The sequence below is a fragment of the Xiphias gladius genome, chromosome 9 (assembly GCF_016859285.1).
Source record: "Xiphias gladius isolate SHS-SW01 ecotype Sanya breed wild chromosome 9, ASM1685928v1, whole genome shotgun sequence".
In the NCBI taxonomy this organism is placed as follows: Eukaryota; Metazoa; Chordata; class Actinopteri; order Istiophoriformes; family Xiphiidae; genus Xiphias; species Xiphias gladius.
In genome coordinates this window covers 14,021,826-14,040,235 of record NC_053408.1, presented here as the reverse complement: position 1 = coordinate 14,040,235, position 18,410 = coordinate 14,021,826, and the positions used below count along the sequence as shown (strand labels likewise).

At 41.2% G+C, this 18,410-nt stretch overlaps 2 protein-coding genes across 3 annotated transcripts; one reads left to right on the top strand and one right to left on the bottom strand.

Annotated features, from left to right (window-relative positions):
• The first annotated feature begins 4,102 nt into the window (after positions 1-4,102).
• LOC120793943 (histone H1.0-B) lies at positions 4,103-5,472 on the top strand. Its single transcript, XM_040134401.1, has one exon. It carries the CDS (start codon positions 4,353-4,355, stop codon positions 4,938-4,940), a length of 588 nt encoding a protein of 195 aa, XP_039990335.1. The 5' UTR covers positions 4,103-4,352; the 3' UTR covers positions 4,941-5,472.
• Positions 5,473-6,968: 1,496 nt separating this feature from the next.
• On the bottom strand, positions 6,969-17,863 carry rhot2 (ras homolog family member T2). 2 transcript variants are annotated; one of them, XM_040135515.1, is made up of 20 exons: positions 17,795-17,863; positions 17,657-17,702; positions 16,850-16,908; positions 15,884-15,965; positions 15,647-15,690; positions 14,965-15,018; positions 14,788-14,840; positions 14,353-14,461; positions 14,075-14,176; positions 13,839-13,937; positions 13,640-13,748; positions 13,420-13,540; positions 13,097-13,181; positions 12,803-12,948; positions 12,566-12,666; positions 10,437-10,567; positions 10,228-10,308; positions 10,019-10,141; positions 8,551-8,753; positions 6,969-8,380 (listed from the first exon to the last, which is right to left on the bottom strand). In XM_040135515.1, the coding sequence occupies exons 2-20, from the start codon at positions 17,691-17,693 to the stop codon at positions 8,263-8,265; spliced, it is 1,857 nt and encodes a 618-aa protein (XP_039991449.1). In that variant the 5' UTR covers positions 17,694-17,702; positions 17,795-17,863; the 3' UTR covers positions 6,969-8,262. The 2 variants fall into 2 exon arrangements, with proteins under 2 accessions (XP_039991449.1, XP_039991450.1); XM_040135516.1 differs by lacking the exons at positions 17,657-17,702; positions 17,795-17,863 and adding an exon at positions 17,305-17,587.
• Between the last annotated feature and the right edge of the window lie 547 nt (positions 17,864-18,410).

Genomic DNA, 18,410 nt, shown 5'->3' with positions numbered 1-18,410 from the left:
AATTTATGTGTGATTCTAGTCAAAGTGCGCCCCCTTGTCTTGCTTATTTTTTATCAAGTGGCTGAGTGACTGCAGGGCATTTACTTGTCTTGGATCCACACTCACTTCATCAAGGAGCTATCGCTGTAAAATCATACAGTATGTGTAGAAATAAAATGTATACAACAACAAATCTGATGAGAAAGAATATTTGAGGACTGGTACCTAGGCTATTTATTTTGCATGTTACTAATTCATATTAATGGTGAAGACTTTTGACCGATGTATTTTGTTTAAAACGTGCTTTTGCTCTAACCGGCTGGAATTTTAGGGCAAAGGATGGTCTCTGGTTTAAAAAATGCATCTAGTGTGGAATATGAAAAATCAGTAAAAATAACTTATGAGATGTAATTATAGAAGTGTAAAGAAACCCTGAGGATTCATAGCTGGAAAAGATGATCTAATCTAAAGCCTGTCATCGGACCTTCTTTTCTTGCCATCTGAGTAAATAAGGAAGATCTGATCTATTTTAAGCTTATCTGACTTTTAAAGCCAGGATAAAAAAAAAAACTACATAGTCAATGAACCAAAGCCATTCAGAAACATAGCTTTTAATGTAACACAGTGTGATAATGTGCTGGACAGTTTTGGACCCTTTAGACAACTGATTCACAGCCCCGATGCCGAGCACGCTGAGGCCTTCAGTGGTGAAAATGGTGGGCGATGTTACCTAGAATGCTTTGGGCCAGAGGCAGGACAAGACTTGAGATGGTTTTAGGCAGCTAAAATTACTTACTGGCATCCGATAAATTTAGAGGTGCAACGCTAAAACGCTCCTGATACGATGGTGTAGCTGTCTTCTGTAAATACATGTGTAATATAACCCCCACGCCACTCTCTCCGTCTTCTGGCAAATAAACCAGGCGCTGGGTTAGCATTGTGTGAGCTGCATATATTTGCACCTCAGACACTGGCATGACTAAAGATAAAACTGAGGAGGTCTGATTTCAGGGCTTTGGCAGCAGAAATTAATGATGGCATATACACAAAAAAAAAAAAAAAATGGCAAGAGGAATACCACACTTATACCAATACTACTCCATTAACAGAAACAATAACTAACAATTCACTAATTAATTAATTGATTAATTTGTTTGTAACCTGTAGTTAACTTTACAGTGATCATCCCAACATCTCCACACCTAGGTCTGCAAGTAATGACCATTTTCATGTTTGCTGGTTGATTTCGTGATTAATCGCTTGGTCTAAACAGAAGAAAGTGGTGAAAAATGCCCACTGTCATTTGCCTGAGCCCAAGGTGACATCATCAAAATGCTCCCTTTGTCCGACCAGCAGAGCAAAACCAAAAGATATCAAAACTACCGCTGTTTGTTAGGCAAGGAAAAGCGCCAATTCTTTACATTTGAGTAGCTGAAATGATCGGGCATTTGGAAAATGACTTAAATGTCTAATCGATTATCAAGATGGTGGCAGATAAATCTTCTCCATATCGACTAACTGATTAATAGATTAACCGAGTAACAGTCTAGGCATTGTCCTCACAACAAAGACACCGAGCCTAACACCAGACACAGTGCTGGGACAATTCAAGACCCACCACTGGATCGCTGTAAATTACGCCCAATTGGCAGTTGCCTGCAAACCAGGAGAGCACAGCGGGCGGAACAATGCGACGCGCCGCTCGTCGAGCTGCATCTCATGATACTGATAATGACTTTGATACTGCGAGTTGAGCCGGGCTCTGGAGGTCCGGTCCGTGTGGAGGACGTCCCTCTGTCGGCGGATGAAGGGAGTGGTCTAACCGGGGGAGAAGTCAGTGTTTGGCTGCTGGCTTTTTTTTTTTTTTTGTTGCTTTTTTTTCAGCACCGCTTCCTAAACGGGGCACAAGCGGCCGAAGACAAAAACAAAAACAAAACAAAAAACACATCACTCCGGGTAATCGGTGACAAAAACAACGGACCAATACACTATGCCCAAAAAATACCAAAACGGGCCGAAAGCTATTCCGGCCACACTTGGACCGAATAGGAGTCGCAAACAATAGGCATGTTGTTCATGTTATGGCAGAGCCGTTGGTGTGTATTTAGACAGGAAGCATGTAAGCAGCGCACTGCAAACCCTAATTATCTTCCTCCCGCTTTTATTCACTCATTCAGTTGCGCCATATAAATATTTATAGTCACTTAGTCACTCTAGCTCTTCTTACCTCCCCTTCTCACTCATTCACCCTTCCCTATATTTACACCCCCCATGCACTTGTGCTGTACAATATAGCTTGACTGCTGTTTTATATAAAGCCGCTCTCTCCCTCCCTCCCTCCTCACCCATCCACTAACTCACCCTTTCATCTGTACTCCCTCCCTCTTTAGCTCAACTGTGCTATATGGGGGGGAAAAAAAAACAAAAAAAAAACACTCATTCACTCACTCACTCACTCACTCACTCACTCCTCTCTGTCACCCACCCTCCCTCTCTCTCTCTCTCTCTCTCCTCGTTTCACTCATTCACTCCCTCCTAACCTGCTTGCTAAAACACTAACTCACCCACCCTCTTGTTAAAACAAACACACACACACACACACACACACACACACACACACACACACACACACACACACACACACACACACGCCAAAAACAAAACAAAACACTCAAGTCATCAACTGACCATAAGGACAGGTGAAGACACAGGGACGGAGAGACACTGATATTTTCATCAGAAAAATGTCACTTAATTTTGCTTATTTACATCCTCTGTCGTCTACAATGTAGAAAACAGACAGGTGAGACACAGTATATACTGTTATCTGAGCAACAGTGGACACTTCATTGCTTGAAAATAGGCAGTATTCTATTGTGGTCCACACTGTACAGGACCACCTCACTGCCAAACAGCCTGGCTGTCCAGCATTGTTTGTTCACCGCTGAGGCTGATGTGGGTGGGGGCAGACAATCTGGTTATCATCCAAAACTAGTGTCATATAAGTCAGATAACCATGCCTCAAAAGTCAGGGGAAAACACTACTCCTCCAGTGGCTGTGACTTTCATATAGGAATCAAAATGGCGTTGTAGGGAGGGACATCAGACCTGACATTCAAAGGAGAAATAATCCTGGAGAATCATCGCAAAGTTTGTTATATGAGGGGTTTTTGTTGCTTTGAACCGAGACGACAGACCTTGATATAAATGAAGAAAAACCCAATGTCAGATCTGCTACTGGCTGTGGTCTGATGCGCCAGTTACTGAACAAAAGAAAGCCATCCCTGCGCCCTATATTGAAGGTCTGTGGCTTCGGCTGCGGTCCCCCACGCAGCTGGACTCACACCTGGTCACACAGCAGCCACTTACACCCCTGTCCGAAACGGAGGGATCAATTTTATGACCCAGTGTAAGAATCCCTGATCTTTGGAGGTGTTGGCAACTTTCCTGACAATGGAGCTCGAGTGGCGACTGCCATAGTGACAGTTATAACCAATTCTGTCCAAAAACCAGCGAACACCGCAAACCCATCCACCGCATAACAACGCATCTCAACCCATATTATCGTCCCGAGTGTCACCTGTGACTTAGGTACCGTGACATTTAATTTATAGGAGGTTTAACAGTAAATAATCTCGACCACGTCACTCAAAGTCAATGGCCGGACTGTGTTAGTTGGGAAAATGTATCGATGTATTAAAAGCAAAAACTGAATCCTGCACTGACAGAACCGCGTGCATCCGCTTGAGCATAGATTCAATATCGATACGCATCGGACGATTTAGCCCCACGTCCCGTCTGTTTGGGTCAATTTAAGGCGAATTGTGCAAAATTGTTCACAGCACGCGTTACTTCCAGCGGGTTTTCCCGGAATAAAAGTTGTTCGCCGGCGCGGACCGAGGGAGAGCGGCGTGTCGCCGTGAAGCCCAATGCCTCTGCTATCAGCCCATGACGTTTTGTGGACCAGTACTCCGCCGTGGTCTCTCTATTTGTCAGGAGTTGGAGGATGAAGAAACACAAACAGGACGGCGCCAGTTCCATGGAGTCCGCTAGATCAGCTGCTGGCAGTTGGTGTTCTCAATCACGTCCGCAGATAGGCTTCATAGGCTCACTGAGGCTCCTGTGGAATAAGACACTTAAGTGATCCCGAGTAGTGACGCGTCACTTTCTGTGGACAATTATAATAACAATTTTTTTTATTTTTAAAAGCAGAAGGTGCGGCTTTGTCTGCCAAATCGGACTTTCTCGGGAACAGCTTTATTTCCGACCGCGCACACATTTTGCTCTTTCTGACGCTTGGGTGTACCAGCTGACCCGGGTGAAATTACACCGCCAAAGACTTTTCTGTTAAACTTGCTCTAAAGAAAGTCGCCATGGCAGAGACGTCGGCAGCACCAGCCAAAGCCAAAAAGGCGTCCAAGCCCAAGAAACCCGCTTCTCATCCCAAGTACTCTGAGATGATCAAAGCGGCCATCGTTCACGACGCCAGCCGGAGTGGAGCGTCCCGTCAGTCCATCCAGAAGTACGTGAGGAAGAACTACAAGGTGGGCGACAATGCCGATGTGCAGATTAAAATGGCCCTGAAGAGGCTGGTGGCATCCGGGATGCTGCGCCACACCAAAGGCATCGGCGCGTCCGGATCCTTCAGGCTGACCAAACCTGAGGACACCAAGAAGTCCACCAAGGTAGCGGCGTCCGCCAAACCAAAGAAAGCCGCGAAGCCCTCCAAACCCAAGAAGGCGGCCAAACCCAAGAAGGTGTCCAAGACGCCGGAAAAACCCAAGAAGGCAGCTGCAAAGAAAGTGAAAAAGGTGGCGAAAAAGGCGACACCAACGAAAGCCAAAAAGGCACCAGCTAAGAAACCCAAGGCAGCCAAGCCCAAGGCAAAACCAGCAAAGAAGGCAGCCAAGCCCAAGGCTAAGACGCCCAAAAAGGCAGTAAAAACAGCCAAAAAAAAGTAAAAGGACAATAACAGAGACACAGTCACTGTAAATACTGAGGGGAAATGTTTTCGTAAATGTATTATTTTTGTAAGGTCTCATGCAAACTTACGCTGTTTTTACCAGTAGTTTTCTCTCCATTGCACTATGGCCTAAAGATGCTGTAGAAACGGTTGTGAGCATTTTTATTTTGATTTTTTTATTCGTCGTTAACTATAATGTTCATTTCTGTCTGACCCTTGAATACACATGGGCTAATCTAGGGTCCTGCGGAAAAGGAAAAATGTATATACTGTTGAACTAATAAATAGTTGTTAGTGCACGGGGTCAGACTGAAAATACTAATGTTTCAATGGTGAGCATTGTTGAGCCTTTACAGTCTACAGACCACAGGCAGTGGACGTCAGCAAGATTTTCCGAAAGGCTCTGTATTTTGTCATCCAAGCTCCGTTCTGTATATTTTCTCATCTTTCAGACGATTCATAATATACAGCATCCCACTGTGTTCAGTCACTTTTGAAGACCGTTTATACTGCAACTCAATAAACCTTTGTCATCTTCTACTAAATGGTTTTTCCTAAACTTATTGCGCGCATTTTACGCGTGCGTAATCGATGCTTGGTGAAGTGGTGGACACGGGTGAAGCGGACGGAAGGATTACTGAATATATCAAAGATTAATAGGACGAGTGCTAGTCTGTTTCAACAGACCTCCTTGTCTCCTCCATTTTCCACGCACATTACCTAGACATATAAACCTCTTTGATCCACAACATGAGATCACAGTTAACGTGCGCCAGGATGCAGCAGACAAAGCCCGCGGCTGGAGACTCCACAGATAAACATTTGTGTAACACAAGAAGAGAGTGGCACTGTAAGAGGTTTTAAGTTACAGTGTGATAATATCCAGAATTTAAATGTTCTTTAATTTCACCTCTACTATGAAGTGGACACAAAAGAAGTCAAATTAAGAAGTGAGCGTTAAATATCATCAGGTTATAACATTAACTAGAATCATGAATCACGCTACATCTGCCTTAACAGGGGCAAATGGGGGGCTTTGTAATTTAAACAAACAAACAAATCTGTTAGAAATTCCTTTTGGAAACAATTGCGCAGAAAGAAAGTCCCTTAAGGGAATAGGATAGTGGTGACTTTAAGTGGTTAGTCTTCTGCAAAATGGCTAAACATCACAGTGCATAGTCAAAACCTGACCCGAAAACAATCAACTTCGATTTTCCCCCGTGTTTGCGCCACATGGATGCACTCAAAATCCCAGCATCCACGTTCCGCTGAGCGGCTCCACAGGAGCGATGAGGTGCCTTCCCAGACACACCCATTGCCTACTGTCCTGCCTCTCACCGCACGTACGGCACTGCCATCTCGTGGGGTCTTGCAGGAATGGGCGACTCGTCTTCATTGCAGCAGGGGCCGACATAGCAGCAGACGACAGACTGGAGTCAAACTGATGAAAGTCAAGATTAGATACGATTCACTCTCTATATACTGTTAATTATTATCTTTATAGATAGGTGTAAGATCAAACTAACCTGATTAAACAGCTTTATCATGAATGATCAAAGAGGAGTGTCCGGACTTGCCAGGGCATGCTGCTCTTGCATTGAGATGCTATAATCCACAGTGAATTATAGCAGCATGGCTTAGTACTACGTTTGGAAAAGGTTTTCAAGCAACAAATGTTTTGCGATTAAGGTGATACTGCATCCAGAACATGAAATATACTCAAGGTCTCAAGAGCAAAACTGACTTCAGCAACACTTTAAAACAGTAATGCCTTCTTTGAATCACTCAAATTACCACAGGGTAAAACAAATTGTGTGGGGCTAAATTTTCTGAAGTCTGACACTTGTGTATAAATGCTGAAAATGAGAAACAAAACAAAAACAAAATTCAGTTCTAAGTAATCAGCACTAAAACAACTTGATGTTGCAATTCAACAAGTTGAGGATGAAATAAAAGACCAGCTATCAAACATATTAACATAGCTCACAGCATTCACAACAGATCTTCCAACCCAACAGCCACAACATTAGTCTTTTGGGCAGAAGCCCCCACCCAGTCTGGTCTGGTCTTTTATTGAGCATCTAAATCAATTCACTTGCAGTAAGAAAACAGCCATATTTTAAAAGGCGCAGAAGTGTGTCCTGTAGAAACAGCAGGTCACCAGCTAAATTTTATCAACAAAACAGACAATAACATGACTGACTCATGTCGGAAAATAAAACAATGGCAGATTATGTAACGTGGCAAAAGTGTATGCACAGTGTCAGGTGTATTTGAATAGAAAAAGCACACTTACAAATCTATTTCAATCTCAGTTAAAATTAATTTGATTTCAATGTGAACAGAGGAAGTGAAAGCAAAAAATCTGACCCGATTTTTCTTTGTCCTTTTAACGTATGCTTTGCTTCCTTTTATAAGAGGAAATATTTCTTGATTTCTTGCAGATGCATATACAAATATAAATGGTCATTTTTCTTCACGCACAAAGAGAAATCTCTCCATGCCACAGCAGATCAGTGCATGGTCAAATGTTTTTAGCATGGTACGCTAAAAACATTTTCACAATGAGATTCAAGCTAATGAAAATGTTTAATTCTCAAGCAAAATGGTATGCCTAAGAAGCAATTAACGTGCTATGACTACTCCTTGCTGCTGGAGTTATTTGGCAAATCAGACATGAACATCTTCTACCTGTTGTAGCTTGGTCAAAAAGAAAAATGTTGCTCACTGAGGAGTTTCAGTGGCAGCCAATACGGATGACCTCTGTTAAAACGCTTCATGTGCTGCCCTTTGGTTCTTCAGTCTTGTCAATTTGGCATTTCTCTATTACACTGCATGTATATAAAAACTCCAATCTCACCATCAAACCCTTACAGATAATAGAGGGGAAAGCAGTGGACTTGACACTACTGTCTTTGTGCATTTCCTCTGTTCTGATAAAGCACCTTGTTGGACATTAATAGTAGCAGTTCTTTGTGTATTAATGTACCGAGCACAGAGGCTAACTCTTACTTAGCTTGGTTACACAATGTAAGGCAGAAAAAGCTGGGCACGGCAGCACGGAGAACAATATTATCACTAGCTTCCATTTGCCTTTGGATTTTTGTGATCTGCTGACTCAGAGGGTAGGAAAAAGCAAAGAAGTCAGACACTAAGAGGGGCAGAGATGCGAAGAGTTTTCTGGAAGCCTTCATGATGAAAAGGAAAATGATGCAGACTTCATAAAGTTCAGACTGCGGTTGCTCTGGTCTTGAAGGTTTGGTCTTTATGGATGGAAGGAGCGTCATCTTGAAGAAAATAAAAGCTCAGCTGGTTGTTGTTCATTTCAGTCTAGCAACGGCTCTGTAGATAGCAAAGCCCAAAACTGCAACCACAGCCGAGCCCAGCGCCACTCTCAGCCAGAAAGATGTGTTGCTCATGTCTGAACCATTCAGGTGTCTGGAGATGGGAAGGGAAGGGAAGGGAAGGGGGGGGGAAAAACAGATAGTAGCTATAACATTAGAAAATGTCTTGCTTCTTTTAAATCTCTACCTATCATTTTTTAAATTATGTTTTAAACATAATATTCTCCTATGACTGATGTTGATGTTCGTCTAACTAGAACATACGGGTACATCGCTGCCCAGGCAAGCCTGGTGTAGATGTTCTTGCTGGTGGAGTTGAGGAACAGGCTGGAGAAGGGCAGCGGCGGAGGCAGTCTGTGTTTATAACAGAACTCTGCTGGGGTCATCCCGTGGAGCTGCTTGACTTCAGGAAGGTCCACCTTGGAGGCGACCAGCACACATGGGATGTTGCTCTCCATGTAGTGTTGCTAAGAAAAAAATGGGTGTAAGAGTGAAAACTTGTGCTGAGAGAGAAGAGAATTTACTTTGTTTTCAAAGAGTTCCTACTGAAATTCAGATAACCCTTATTGTAATAATTAATTAATGTAAATAAACTGAAGAAAAATCTACATCACTTATACCATGACGTGTACATAGACATGGATGTTTTAAAATTGTATGTTGAAATAGTCGTTTGATTCTCTTTATTTATTGGAGGAGAATCCCATTTTTCCTGTGAGCATCAACTGTCTTACAATCATTTAAAAACAGTAACCGTTTTTTACATGGAGCCTTTTATTCCGCTAATATTCATAATAACAGGCCAAGACGATTAAAGTTTCCTCTTGTAAACACTTTGATCAGAATAAATGCTCCATTTAGGATTTTTCTGGGGACAGGTGGTTTAATCTCTTTATAATTCTTTTTAAAGATGAGATTTGGTATGTAAACAGTCCTGATTACTATGTATTTCAGAAAATTTTTACTCCGAAATGAGCACAAATGTTTTGAAAATCCATCCCTCTGTCTCTCTTCCATTGTTAAGTCTTTATGAGCTCTCTAGACCACTTGTAGGCTTTATCCAAGTGGCGTATCTTTCCAAGGGGAAACATCTTTGGTTAAGGGATGTTTAGTAGTTTCCAGGAGATTCTGAATTACAACAGAAACTGGAGGTGGCCTGCCTCGTCCTGCAGAGGTAATAACTACAGAGTACAATATGTAGATTGAAATGTTGCTTCACTACAATGAATATCTATAAACCAATGATCATACTGGAAGCAGGTCTGTCTCTCTCATTTTCCCCATTCTGAACAGCTTTACTGGATAAAGTGTATTGCACGTTAGAGCCCATCTTGCCATAGAGCATGTAAATAGGATAGGTTTTCTGATCCTTTTATTTTGTGCTCATATTAATACCTTCAGTGGATTTGTCATTTGGAGCCACTAAAACTGAGAACCATGAAATTATTGTGCATCAGACAAAGAAAAAAAGTCACTGCATCATATTTTTAATATGATGGATTATCTAACCCTGGCAATTTTCAAATCTCCAGACTTTGCTTTTTGTAATTACAAAAATGAGCAGTAGAAACTGCTAAAGGCAGCAAAGTGTGCAGTGATACTGCATTATGAGCTAGGCTGACTGTACAAACAACAGTGCAATCAGTGTAAAGTAGATGGGAAAGCTATTTGAGCACACTGTGAACACTGGTATTATCCTTTAAATGCTCCCGTGACTTTTGTTGTGACTGACCTTGTATATACTGGCACAATAGTTGAAGGAATGTGGGTCACTGGTGTCATACATGAGACAAGCAACGTCGCAGGAGGCATCTGATGCCTTCAGGAACTCTGCCTCCACATCCACCTCATTGAGCTGTATTTAGGGGAAGGAAAAAAAAGGAAAGTGTTTGGTGCTGAGGCTTTAAAGTAAACATTAAGATCAGGATGGGAGATACTTACGATAAGATACTTTTCCTGGTTGCTGACTTGGACAGTGTTTATGGCATAGGGGGCGAAGGCACTGCTGGAATTTCCTTTATTCTGCACAAAAGAGAGAGAAGAAGCAAAACAAACAGGAAAACAGTCATAAATCAGCATCATCAGTGTTGATGAGTTTAGTAATAAAACAGGTGTCATTTTCAGCTCCAGACTAGCAGATGGTGCCATACCACAATGTTGCGACCCAAAAAGGCCTGGAGAAAGGCTGTCTTGCCCGTCCCCTGTGGTCCGATCACCTTGCAGAGAAACACTGATCGCTGTGTCTGGCGCTTCTCTAGGTCCACTTCTTTCTCCTGTGTCACTGCAGATATAAACAAGAAGAAACGCAAAGTATAAATGCACCAAACAAACACACAGGACTGTCAGTCTGTCTGTTAGAATCTGACTAAACACAGCTGAACACCTGTCTTACCTCACCACATTGTAAAATTTAAAATGGTTTTTGATTTTCAATTTTCACTACTTACTAGGTGAAGTAAGAAAAACTGATGTTTTCTACACAGTTCAATATTGTGGGCTAATCATTTTCCAGGTAATATTATTAATAGCCCTGAGGTGGGAGGCCAGCATTGTCATTTAGAAAGGCCATAACAGAGGATGTAACTCCTGCACCAGCTGAGAAAGATTCACCTGCCACAGGGCCTGTGGTTTCAGTTTTTCTACATGGCAACACATGATTCAGTTCTCTACTGTTTCATCACTGTTTGGTTTGTCTAGGCCACCAAACAGAGCATACATGCTACAGTCCAGCCTGTAGTAAACATCACTTATGCTCGATTTGTAGTTGCTTTGTCTCAGATTTCATCAATAAAACGGGAATTATTAAAGGAATTATAGCAAATAATGTGAAAATAAGGCCTGGGTTGTTTTTAAAGAAAAAACAAAAAAGGGATTTCCATTTAACAATTAAATTAAGCTTTTAAGATAATCAGTAACACATACTACCTGACTTTAATGTTGACTTTTTGATTGTCACATTTTACTTGAAGGCTACTTAATTGCATTACATTTATTTCACACTAAGGTAAAATTAGTCTATACGGTATATTGAATACCTTCAATCTGAGATAAGGTGACATCTAGTTGCATTAATGGGACTAAAAACAAAGCATTACAACTAGGTTAGAATATAATGCAGGTGCACATTAAACCTGTCTAAGTGCAGGGTATGCCAGTTCAATTTGCGCTGGCCAACACAAAATTACAGGGTTATAGTCTGTGGAAACAAGACTGATAGTCGGAGATATGTAAGCATAAAATAAAATTTGACAAAAATAAAAATGTGTCCCACTAATGGGACAAAAACTGTAAAGTTTGGCCTGAAAGTACTGCCACAGGGAGGTGCATGTTACTCCATAATTAAGAGGGTTTATCCTTTGTACGATGGCCATTCTAGCATCTGGGACTGAGCTTATCTGGCATCACTCTATACTGTCAGACTTGACTCAACTATTCACCAGTCTAAACTGTACTTTGTCAGCCTCAGCTGTTGCAGCACTAGATGAAAGGTATTTCATTCAGGACCAACATATCTGATTGAAAACACAAACGACAGGCGATTAGAACAACCAGTACGATAAAAATGACCATCAATACTACATGATAAAAGCTTGATTTACAAATGCAAAACACATGCTAAAACCTGTAATCAGGTCCATTGTTAAAAGATTTGTGTTGCGCTCTGGGCTCTCTGACATCTACACAGTAGGGTCAACTAAAAGGTGCTCAACCCTGAGACAGAGACAGAATGTGTGTGATTAGCAGCAGTGAGACGTATTACGTCACACTTTCCAATCTTGTTAAACCTTTCATACACAGTATGTCTGCAGTGATACTACTCCCTTGCACATACGTACAACTGCGTCTCATATTAGCTTACGTTTGAATCACTAATTTAATCATTAATCATTATTTTAGTAGCCACAGGAAAAAAAAATGTATCTATGTGTGAAGAGAGCACAATATTTCAAACCACACATGCAATAAAGTGTAGACAAATGCAATTTGCAAGCTCTCAGATCAAAGTGAACTATTCATTCACATCTCAAGGACAAATGCACATGTATGTAAATCTATTAGGCTAAAGTGAACTGAGTTAAGACTAATAATCCTCATATAGTGCCTAACTATGAGTGTGGTACTTAAGTTTTCAAGGAGGATGCACAGTGTGTCTCTGATGTTCCAAAGGCAGATAGTCCCAACCTTTCTAATTTACTCACTCACACACTCACTCACACACTCACACACTCACACACTCACACACTCACACACTCACACACACACTCACACACTCACACACCTGTGATTGCTGCAGTCTGTGACTCCTGCTCAGTGAGGATAGGGTATCCTAGGTATCCTAGATGCTCCAGGCAACGGTGGATGTCAAGATAAGCAGAAAGCCTGCATGTGAAGGCACGGACACACATGTGAGCTTTGAGCAGTGCAGAATATAAATTTCCTATAAGTGCAATCAAGTGTAAACCTAGTGCATGCTTACAATCATACCAAATCATCAACAATCAAGTGAGATACTTACGTCCACTGACAAAGGTAGCCTCGATTAGAGATGTACCCCTCGTCTGTGGTTGACACAGTCCTGTAGACATCTGCACCCCATGGCATGTAAGGACATACGCAGAACAGATTCCTAAGCTCTGCTGGTGACAGGGCAGAGTCTTTGTCCTAAGAGGGTAAAAAAGAAAAAACAAAACACTTCTTCATAAGCAAGGACATCCTCCACTAACGAGCCAGGAGATTTCCCACATTTATCTGTTACACTTTACAGCCCAGTGGGACACTGTGACCAAAGGCAGCTAGGATCGCTACTCACTTCATCATACTTGTCAAACAGCTGCAGAAGGAACTGGTGGCCGAAATGATTGAGCTCCGTGGTGCAGCCGAGAGGAACGCGAAGTCTGACAACACAAAAACAACAATCAGATATTTAAATACATGGGCGTACAAATGAACATAACACAGACAAAGCCACATGAACACATAAGAGAAATATAGCAAGTCTGAGATAGATAACTATAGAATAGAGAGGGATCTTTTCTCTCAACCATTTCAATACAACCTGTTGTAATACTATAGTTTCAGCAATATAGGATTTTACAGCTGAAATGATAGATAGGATACAGTCAGTGGACTTACTCAGGATAAAGGTAGTCATCAGTCAGCTCAAGGCTGTCATCATAACCAAACTTCCTGAGGATGGTCCACGTGGTTTCATGTCGGCCCCTCTGGATAAATAATGTATTAAGGAACAGGAAACCTAAAAGAGAAGAGACACAATACTTGGCCATTAGTTGAGTGTGGCCCTGCAACAACACGGTTTAGAGTTGCTTGTTTTCATTCATGACTGATTTTTTACCATTTAGGGTCAGGCCGTTGTCCTGCACCCCATCGCTGGTGTTCTTCCAAACTACTGTCTTCACATCCTCTAAGGCTTGAGGTGCCAGAGGATTCCCAAAACAAGATTTCTACAAAAAAGATGGATTACTTTATAGCAAATATGTTTTGGTTCAAATAATAGCTGAGAAAACATTATGTTCAATGATTTCAGCTGGCACCTGAAAGCTGTTGAGTTCAGCGTCACTGAGGATACGGTCATTGTCCTGGTCGGAAATGTAGAATATTCTGCTAAGGGCTCGGACACACAAAGGTTTTAGCTGGGGAAAAAAATTTGAGGACAAAGAACTTCTCATTAATCAGCCAATCATTTGTACGCACACTTGTAAATACGTGAACTGGGACAGACAGGCAGGCTGACTCAGCAGCTGGCATCCCATTTCCAAAAGAGGCTGACCTGTTTGTCTTCAGGGTCATAAAGAGGGGCAGTGGGATGAAGAACTGCCTTCTGTGCATAGTAGAACAGCTCTGAAATGTTTTTCAGGTTCTTTGCAGAACACTTGAAAAAGAAAAACAGCAGAGAGACTATTTCAGATACAATTATCTACACAGTCTAAAAGCCAGATAAAGTGCGCATGTGTAAATATTTGTGTGAAACCCAGCAACTACACGCGCATTACAATGGCAAAGTTAGCAGGTGTATGTAGACTGGGTAAGTCCAGGGTTCAAGCCCACCTCAACACATGTCTCAATCTCAGAGAACTGGTTCATGATGGGAAGAATGGTTTCCATTGAGCTTCCACAGCGCAGATCAGACTTGTTTCCCACAAGGATGATGGGAACTCTGATATAACATATGAAGACAAGTTAACTCTCAATACAACACTGTCATGATTTGTTCTATACAATAATGAATTCACAATACAGGTGATTATGCAGTACAAGACATACCGCTACTCGCTTACAGGTTCAAATACTGTGCAATACATAAATTCCCTCTCCACATTTGGGGCATTTTGCTGATGCTCTTACAACATTTTCAGGGTGACCTAACACTACAACAGGCTTACATTCCTAGACTGCCAAGTTTTCCCGCAGTGGGAAGGAGGGCAAAGTTCAACAGCAAAGCAGAGCCCAAGTAACACACATCCATCAACAGGTTATACATACTTGTTTCCTTTTTCTGCGTCTCCATTTACTAAAGGTATCCATTTAGTTTTGATCTGAAAAAAAGGCAGTGTATGACACAAGAGTAGTTTGTATTTTAAATGAATTAATTAAATATAATACAGTATTTGGAATACTTGTACAGTATGAGACAGTGTAAACCAAGCAGCAGGTTACTACCTTGTCTATTGTGTCCTCGTTGGTGACGTCATACACTACACATACAACATTAGCCTGTGGTGACAAGAGCTTAATATCAAAAGCAGACAACAGATTCCATTCAACCTATTTCAGTGAAACCCCGTATAAGCCCTTGAAATAAAAAATAAATAAATAAAAAAAAGTCTTCACTTCATGATATGTGCAGGAAAGAAGATTTACTCACAGACTAATCACATGTAAAAAGTACTGATTCACGTACTAGTTACAATGTGCAAGAGAGTATATATAATATATGTTCTAAAATCCCTGGAGCCAAAGAAAGGAGAATATCAGGCTCAGGACGTTGTTGCTTTGGGTATTACTCATAAAAAGCTTAAAGGGACTTTTCTTCTCCGACTATGTTATACTTGAGGAGAATGCTGAATGTACTTTCAAAAACCTGCTTTTAATGTTGTGAAATTTGTGGCAACAGTTTTGTTGCCAAGTTGCAGACAACCTTAAAGGCAATTATATTTATTTATATAGCTCAAACTTTCATATTTTCATTCAGGGTTAATTCAATTGTTCAAGGATGCTCACCTTAATTTAAGCCCTGGATGCATCTGGTTTGGGTTTCTCATAGAGTTTACGAAGATGCTTTGTTTTTAAAAGGATTATGTGCAAGTACAGACTGTTCATCAATGCTGTAAGGTGTGCTTACCTTGATGATCTCATCTCTAAGGACGTCATCACTCTGTTCTTTTTCTGTCGGATTTAAGGAAAAATACAAAAAAAACAACAACCTGAAAGTAATGTCATACAGACCCACATGCATTTTCTATGGCTCCTTGTTTTACAGCTGGTGTCTTAATGTGCAACCAGCACAGAGTACAATCAGAGGATTAGCTAATGACAATGGTACATGTTAGCCTACGTGTTAGCCTTCAGCTCGTGTTACCTGAGTAGTCCACTATGTGTGTAGGCACCTTCTCTGGAGTCACATCAGCAGGGATGGTGATTTCTTCAGCTCTGAGGGGAACCTGCCAGAGATTGCAGATCACAGATAAACTCTCAGTCATCAGTTTATCAGACCACAGCCTCCCATAAGACAGACCCACATTTTCTACCATATTAAACACAAGTAGAAAATATCTCCAAGTCATTTTAAGTAGTATCAAACCACTGTGTACCTACAGTAATGTACATTTACCATTAAATGTATTGAAAGTAACAGACGCCACAGTCAGCAAGTTAAATTTAATAAGAATTTGACAAAAAAATCTGTACCGGCCACATAGTACATTACGGAACAGTCTTCAATGATTTAATCATGCCAAATAAAGCCTAAACATGTGGTAATAGGTCAAAATGCATGGCAAAAACCCAGTATTCAGTAAAATTCAGTAGTTGTTTCTAAACAGTGTGGGAACGAATTTGACCCAGCATACTGAGTATTAGAATCTGTAGATCAGCCTACTTACAATGTCAGTATGAAACAACTACTTCAAAGACAAATTAAAAGAAACTTTTACAATATTCTATAGTTGTTTAACAACACTCCATCACTGAGACGTTGAAACTTAAACTCATCTCATTTTGTATGTCGAACCACAAGACAAGTACATCTGCAAAGTAAGCTGCAAAGGACAAGGATATCAACCCCTGCTTTACACTTAAAGAGGCAGGGAGGAATTTTATTAGATTGTACGCAGTGAACAGCACCACGAATAGATTTTTCCTCACTGCGCAAATATGAACCAGTTTGCTGAGTATTGAATACTGTAGAGTAACTGTGGCCATAATTAGCAAACAGTGGTCAGCACAGGCCACGAGATGCAGGTGGTCAGCTACTTGACCATCCCCCAGCGAAAAGGAAATTTAGGCAAAAAACACACCAGTGGCACGCAGTAGCACTTACACTTACCTCTTCTGGGAACTCCTCTCCAACCAAAGACATGATGAGTGATGTCTTCCCCACCTTGGCTGTTAGGAGAGACAAAATGAAGGGGGTGAGAGGAGCTGCCACGGAGGGAAAACACTATTTTATTGCAGCTGTGCAGAGGAGTGTTTATTCAGAATCAAACAGACAATATTAAGTCAAATATGTCATGATGATACAGGATATATCTAAGGAACGCCTAATAACTGTCATTATACTTAACCACTGACCTCTATATACAGTTAAGCTAATGGAGAATGTTTCAATTTTCAGTAAAGCATAGTGACATGAAAGCTTATTTTAACAGTACTACTAGAAGTAACTCTTCTAACGTTAGTTCATAATGCAAATGCTTGACCGCAGCTAACGTTAGATTAAGAGTTAGTTAACATGTCGATGCTCTCTTACGGAAAACTCTTAACATAACAATTAAAATACACCTGTGTATTGTGTGATGTGGCTTTCAGTAGACGACAGCTTTTAAATTAGCCGATGAAAAAACAAAAACACTTAAGTTCCCTATGGCAGCTACCGTTAGCTACCAATTAACCGTTCACAACTTAAGAGCAAAGTTACTCTGAGCTATGTTTTAGCATAAGCGTTCACTTCGTAGAAAACATATTTTTCAGGACACATTTAGCGCGGATACATAAATACACTTTCAATTTAATACAGTCCTCGCCACCATGCCACCACCCAGGTAAATTAAGCTCCAAGTTAGAACGCCAGCTACCACAGCTAATGTTTGCTAATCTTTTAGCCTGTGGTCAGCTGTCAGTGCAAATGACTTACGTTCCCCCAGTAAAAGTATCCTGACGTCTTGTTTCATGTTTCCTCCCTGCGTGAAGAACAGTCAGACGCGCTGCAGTTCTACAGTGACATTTATCTTTCATTTAAGTGTCAAATTTCTAGCTGAAACCAAACGTGTACCTCTCCACGGCGATATGTACCCAAGGTGAAACCATATCGTTCCGGTTCACAGAGGAGACGGTGAAAACCCGCCCTCTGCAGGACAAACACCGCGCTGCCTCACATTTACTGCACATTGTATTTTATAAGAGCTCATCTTTTTGGTGTAAACATATACCCATACATGAAGTGAAGTAAAATTTTTAACTTGAAATACAGACTCATAAAGGCCCACAAAAGAGGAAGGAAGCCTCAAAACTGTACATACACACATGCTTCAGTAAATATTCATAAACTGGCTCCTTTCTTAACTCTGAGGTGATTATTCTTACAGGAAAAAAAAAAAATCTCCGACACACACACACACACACACACACACACACACACACACACACACACACACACACACACACACACACACACACACACACACACACACACACACACACTGCATATGGCATTTTTAGCCTAAGAAAATTGTATTACCTCATGCAAAGGGTAATGATGATGAAAGCATCATTTGGGAAATTACTGTCTAAAATTTACCTCTGGGGTTTTGTTGTTGAGTCCATTCAACTGGGAAAATCACATGGAGCTACAGTATGTGTAATGTACAGCAATTTCCAAATAAGAGAAG

Excerpts from the sequence above, each read along its gene's own strand:
- rhot2 (XM_040135515.1), bottom strand. The coding sequence starts at position 17,693 with ATGAAACAAGACGTCAGGATACTTTTACTGGGGGAAC. Across the intron at positions 15,691-15,883 it reads ACACATAGTGGACTACTCAG|AAAAAGAACAGAGTGATGAC; the intron begins GTAACACGAGCT and ends TAAATCCGACAG. Across the intron at positions 13,541-13,639 it reads CAACGGCCTGACCCTAAATG|GTTTCCTGTTCCTTAATACA; the intron begins GTAAAAAATCAG and ends CTTCTCTTTTAG.
- LOC120793943 (XM_040134401.1), top strand. The coding sequence starts at position 4,353 with ATGGCAGAGACGTCGGCAGCACCAGCCAAAGCCAAAAAGGCGTCCAAG.